This window comes from Eptatretus burgeri, chromosome 1, assembly GCF_056783735.1.
Source record: "Eptatretus burgeri isolate ZD-2024b chromosome 1, Ebu_testis_v1, whole genome shotgun sequence".
NCBI lineage: Eukaryota > Metazoa > Chordata > Myxini > Myxiniformes > Myxinidae > Eptatretus > Eptatretus burgeri.
This window is the reverse complement of record NC_140961.1, coordinates 92,429,734-92,435,859: the sequence shown is the minus strand read 5'-3', so window position 1 is coordinate 92,435,859 and position 6,126 is coordinate 92,429,734. Positions and strand designations below refer to the sequence as shown.

General features: G+C 34.5%; 1 protein-coding gene across 1 annotated transcript in view; it reads right to left on the bottom strand.

The window, feature by feature from the left end:
- Positions 1–979: 979 nt before the first annotated feature.
- LOC147034959 (G protein-coupled receptor family C group 6 member A-like) overlaps positions 980–6,126 on the bottom strand; it is a 34,550-nt gene continuing 29,403 nt past the window's right edge. The window contains exon 4 of the mRNA XM_085891685.1: positions 980–4,596. Coding sequence (XP_085747811.1) covers positions 4,308–4,596 — 289 coding nt within the window. The 3' untranslated portion in view covers positions 980–4,307. The remainder of the gene's footprint in view (positions 4,597–6,126) is intronic.

Genomic DNA, 6,126 nt, shown 5'->3' with positions numbered 1-6,126 from the left:
GATTGAGAATCGGGGAATTCAAGAGCCTCAAGATCTGGTATACTGTTCATATTTATACAATAAATCGTTACATCAAATAAAATTGATATTCAGTATGATGCTTGGTCCTTTCATTGGTGCATTCATAGTCATCTATAAAAGTACTTTTATAACTAACATTTGAATACAAACTCTCGAACTCATCACCGACTTCTGTTCCAACAGAGATCCCATCATCACGACCTTCATCCCCCAAATCTTCACTTGAAAAATGTCTCGTATTTAATTTGTAGAAAAAAACATTAGCATCTCTATCCATATACTTTTTTTCATTAACAGATTCAAATGCAATATTTTAGCCATTAAAGGTAATTTTAAGATGGTCCTTAACGACTACTGAATGAAGTAGAATTTCACCTGACATTTTATCATCCTTTATTTCATCAAGATTTACATATTTAGGGTTGTTGAAAAAAGATACAAATTTCTCCTTCCTTATTGCTGATGGTTTTATCTTCTCTTTCTAAAACTTCAACCAAAAGGGTTTTCTTTTTTGATACTTTTTTTGTTTCATTGCATTTTCTAGTTTTGAATATGTTATGAGAAGGAGAGGAGAAACTTTTGTCAGAGCTACTTTAATTGATGTTCTTCCAGGTATCCTAAAAGCCCTTCCACTGAAGGAAATTGAAGAACTCATGTTGTCTGTCATGATTGTTTTTATCCAATAGATACTATATTTATCTTTATTCAATTTTACATCTTCGACATATTTCTCATTGTCTTTTACAAATGCAGAGATTGATTTAAACTTGTCTTTTGAGTCTTGATTCATTGTATTTATAAAGTAAAAAAAATTGGTGGGTAAAATGGTTTGAGGCACAGATTCACCGAAATTTAATGGAATTTTCATGAGGAAAATTTTAATTTGAATGAAAAGTATCTATAAATTACTGAGATTTTCATCAAGAAAATTTTATTTCAAGCAAAATTTTTTCTGGATATATATGGTGAACACAATGTACTGTGATGTTTGCAATCATGAACACAAATGATATAAAAAAACACCTTAAAACCAATAAACACACATTCAATCTTTTCAGACAAATATCTCCATGTGAATGAGAAACAAAACATTGTGATGTCTCTTCTAAGGATGTCTTAAAAGAGTGATAAAAAACACCTTCAATCACAAAAACACGTCAACAACATTGAGAGAAACTTGAAGAGAAATAAGAAGAAAATTGTATTAGAGGGAGATGTCATTGAGACAAAAGCATTTGAAATAACAACTCTACAATGATGTTTTAAAGATCGGATAGAGGTAAAACTTATGAGATTTAATATTAGTGCAAGATCCTTTTGGGAAGTGATTCATATCTCAAAGGCTTCAATTATCAAGGTTGATAGTGGAATGTTGAAAAAGCATAAATCATTCAAAATATATATTGGAGCCTCCTTGACCTTCTCAAGAGAAGATAATGTTTTTGAAGAAAAATATGAGAACGAATCCACGACACCTTATTACATCAATTGATAGTTTCCTTAAATCGCCTATCTTTGAAGAGCTTATTATATTTGAATCAGAAGAACAACAAGGTAGTGGGTTCAACATTGGGAATGTTTCATGCATTGATCTTAATATTCATAAATCCACTCTGTGATAGGCTTATTGTTGTGTTGATTTACCTCAGGGTATAAAGAATAAAAGGGAAATAATTAATGTTAAAAAATACTGAAAATAAATATTCTCTCTGGAGTATTTTTGCACATCCTTATCTACATGAAAGGGACTGTGAAAGAATTTCAAAGTATAACGAAATACGAGGATAAATTTGAAAGTGGTGATCCATGCATCTCTTGAGAACCCATGAGTTTAAAAGATGAATACAAAGTTTGAGAATATGAATAACCTATCAATAAATGTTTATCGTTTAACTGATCAAACAAAGTGAAAATTCTAAGAGTTAGTAATACTACATCCAATGATAATTGGTCAAAGGACCAGCATGTGGATCTCCTTTATTTCATGAAAAAAGAAACTGCTCATTATGCTTTACTCATCAACTCATCTCATTATGCTCATCAAAAACTTTACTAGATTGGTAAGTCATCAAGTTTATCAATGAAAGCATAAATCATATCTTTGTAAGAGATTTCTAAATATCTTTAGGTCTCAACAAAGACTTGATAAACATTTAAATTTGTTTGTTCAAATCATAAAGCAGCCATTTTTGAGAAGTCAGAAACAGGAGGGAAAGTTGTATTTCATGAAACCAATAAATGTATAAAACACCCATTTGTAATATATGCTGATTTTGAGAGCATCTTTCAAAAGACTATCAAAAAATTTTAAAGGTATATTCCTTGTGGGTTTTTTTATTGCATTAAATCATGTGTAGGAAGTAAATATGATAAATTGGAGTTGTATGGAGGACCTGATGCTGCTGATGAATTTGTTAAAAGGATTGAGAATGATTGTATTATGCTAACTAAAATTATGTCAAGAACAAAAAAACTCATGAAGAGAAATAATTGGAAGAAGCAAGGATTTGTCATATATGCTCAGAGGCTTTGGTAAAAACTGATAAAAGGAATAGAGACTATTGTCATATAACAGGGAATATATAGAGGAGCAGCTCATAATAATTGTTTTCTTAATTATAGAATCCAGGCATTCATACCTGTATTTCTTCAAAATAATTGTCATTATGAGACGCATCTCTTTATCAAAGAACTAAGTAAGACGCTTGGAAAGATAACAGCAATTTCTCATACACATCAGAATTACATCTCATTTCCCTAAGAGATTTACACTCGTGAAATGGGTGTAAACACAAATATTAGATTTCATGATTCATTAATTTATGACAAGCCCTCTAAGTTCTTTGGTTTCAAATATCTCCTCTTTTGCTATACTTTCTAGTCAATCTTGGACTGAAGCTGACTTGGGTAAAGACATTTCTCTTCTTCCTAAAAAGGCCATTTACCCACATGATTATATGGATTCCTTTGAAATATTTAAAGAAACAAGACTTCCTCCGAAAAAGACTTTTTAGAACAAGTTAGGAAGATGTCATATTACGGGTGAAGAATACGAAAGAGCGAAAGAAGTTTGGAAATTTTGAGATAAAGAATATGGATGAATATAATGACCTTTATTTAATAACTGATGTGTTTCAGACATTTCAAGAAGTTTGTTATAATAAAGATTCCAATGGACTTGATCCTGTCCATTATTAAAAGATGACGAGACAACCCCTTGAGACTAAACAACCCTGCAGTGCTATGTTAAAAATGACTAAACAACCCCTTAATCTTCAAAGTGATGTAGATATGCTCTTGATGATTGAGAGGGCTAAAAGTGGAGGAATTTCACAAGTTTGTTCAAAGAGATATGCGAAGGCAAATCATAAATATCTTCCAGACTTCTCACCAGATAAGCCCACATCTTACATAATGTACTTTGATGCAAAGGACTTGTATGGTTGGGCAATGTCTAAATATCAACCCTATGGTAATTTTAAATGAGTGAAAGAATAAGAGTACAAATCTATCTTCGATTATATAATCTCCACAAGTCAAGTATATTTCGACAAACGGAATTATGGGTATTATTTTGAAGTAGATTTAAACTATCCAATAAAATTTCATCACAAACATAAAGACCTTCCTGATGGAGGTCCCCAATCAAGAGCTCTTCAGTGGTTATCAACATTTCTTTAGTTCTTCAAATTAGTTTAAATATATTCCTACAAATAAATTACGAACAACATTGTTTGCTAAAGAGAAGTATGTTTTACATCAGAGAAATCAAAAACAATTTATAGAAGCAGGACTGAAAGTTAAAAAGGTACATTGGGCATTACATTTTTGTCAAAGTCATTGGTTCGGTAAATATATTGATTACAATACAAGGATATGCCTGGAGTTGGCTTAATGGTTGAGGTGGTGGCATGGGATCCTAGGATTCTGAGTTCAAATCCCACTTGGCTGTTGAATTAATACCAGGTGGGGTTGACTCTGCCTGTCATCCTTCTGAGGTCGAAGAAATGAGTGCAAGCTTGCTGGTATCCTGTGTTTGAGTGGCATGCCTGACCTGGCCTGACTCCAACCTCTCCTTAACATTGTTCTCTTTTCTCAATATCCTGACAGTGAGGGGGTGCACACTCTTCTTTAGTATGGGGTCAGAGAGGTGGAGATGGAATGGAGGAGAACATGCTCAAATTAGTTTTGTAACAACAGTAAAAAAAAAAAAAAACATTTCTGTGACTAGACTGGAACTGTACACGATGACAACTGAGGATGACATCAATGCTTTTCAAGCTGTATCACAGGAAACACACTTGTGGAATGAAGTAGAGGCTCAACATTCGACAGACTGTCATGGAAAGTGTTGAACCCGAAGTTGCTATTGCAGCTCCAATAAGGCATGCATTATCCATTCCAGTTTCATGTTCCAAGAAGCTTACAGCTGAGTCTACGGTGTTTGGGATACTAAAGCATGAATCATAAATCACATATCCAAGTGTAACATTTTGGAGCAGGTCAGGATCATTATTAATTTCTTTGATGGCAAACACCATTCCCATTGTCCACCGAAGTGTTCTTGGGTTAAAACTGAAAATACAATCAGACATTTCTGAATCAGACATTTTACCATTTTCACCAAAATTTGATGAAGATTTTTCCAATTAAAATGAAATTGCCCTCCCGGTATCTGAGAGCAAGGTGCATTCATGATTAATTTACATCATACCCTCCAGGTTAAAGGCCAAGGCCTTGCACACCTCGGAGTACTCAACCCCAATTTGGGTTTTCGTTCCTTTTTTCTGCCAATATCCGATCTGTAACTCGGATCCGGCTGGGTCTTTTGTAATTAAATTTTTCCTCAATTACGCATTAATTACCACAGATGAAATTTCAGAAGCTGTCACAGGTGCATGGAAAATGCAGTTACCAACCGGTTTTACCCTCATTAGCTAATGTGTTTGGCAAAGTATGAGATAATGTTCTGCATGGCAAGCGACACTTATCGCTCTCGGTATCAAGCAGCAAGGGCTGCATGGGAGTCGATGCCAGCACTTTCACCACTCATGGTTTGAAGTCGCACAGTATCCAATATATATATAATCATATGCTATATCATATATATATATATATATATATATATATATATATATATATATATATATATATATATATATATATATATATATATATATATATATATATACATGTATAATTGGATACATACATACAGGGTGAGTCAGAAGTAGTGCCCAATTTCTGTCAGTTGATTGTTTGTTTGCCATTTGCATTACAATGTTCAAGAAGATAGAAATAAATGAATGACATGTTTATCTAACCATTTATTCAAGAAAAAAATTATTAGGGAACTGTACCAAGCTGTTTTGCTTGCAATTTTTCAAGCGCCCTCCCTTGTGATCGATGCACAATTGCAGCCGAGCAGGCACAGAGCGGCACACACGTCTGCAGAGTTCGATATCAATTTCCTCAAACTTTGCAGCGATTTGAGCCTTCAATTCCTGAATGGTACGAGGCTTTTCACGATAAACAAGGTATTCCATGAGGCCAAAAAGAAAGAAATCTGGAGGTGTAAGGTCTGGGGAGCGTGCCGGCCACTCGATCGGACCGCGGCGGCCGATCCAATTTCTGGGAAAGTTTTCATCAAGCAACTGACGAACATAACGTCCATAATGAGGTGGAGCTCCATCATGCTGGAAATAACAGTCCAGATCTTCTACCTTGGACCAAAAGAAGGTTTGCCGCATATCCAGGCAAATTTCTGCAGTGCCAGATCCCTCAAAGAAAAAGGGTCCAATTATCCCTAATAGAGATATGGCTGCCCAAACTGGAACACCAGGTAAATTTACCTCCTTCTCAACTGTCACTTTTGGGTTATTTGCAGCCCAGTAGACACAATTGTGTCTGTTAATTGTGCCATTAAGCTTAAAACATGCCTCATCTGACCACCAGATGTTGTCGAGCATTGTGTCCTCTTCGTGAAGTTTTGCTAAGAACTCTTCGCAAAATTGAAGATAGCAGTTGTCATCTCCATCAGGAAGGGCATGCAGTAAGCGTGGAATGTAAGGTTTCCATTTTTTCTGGTGAAGGATACGGATAACA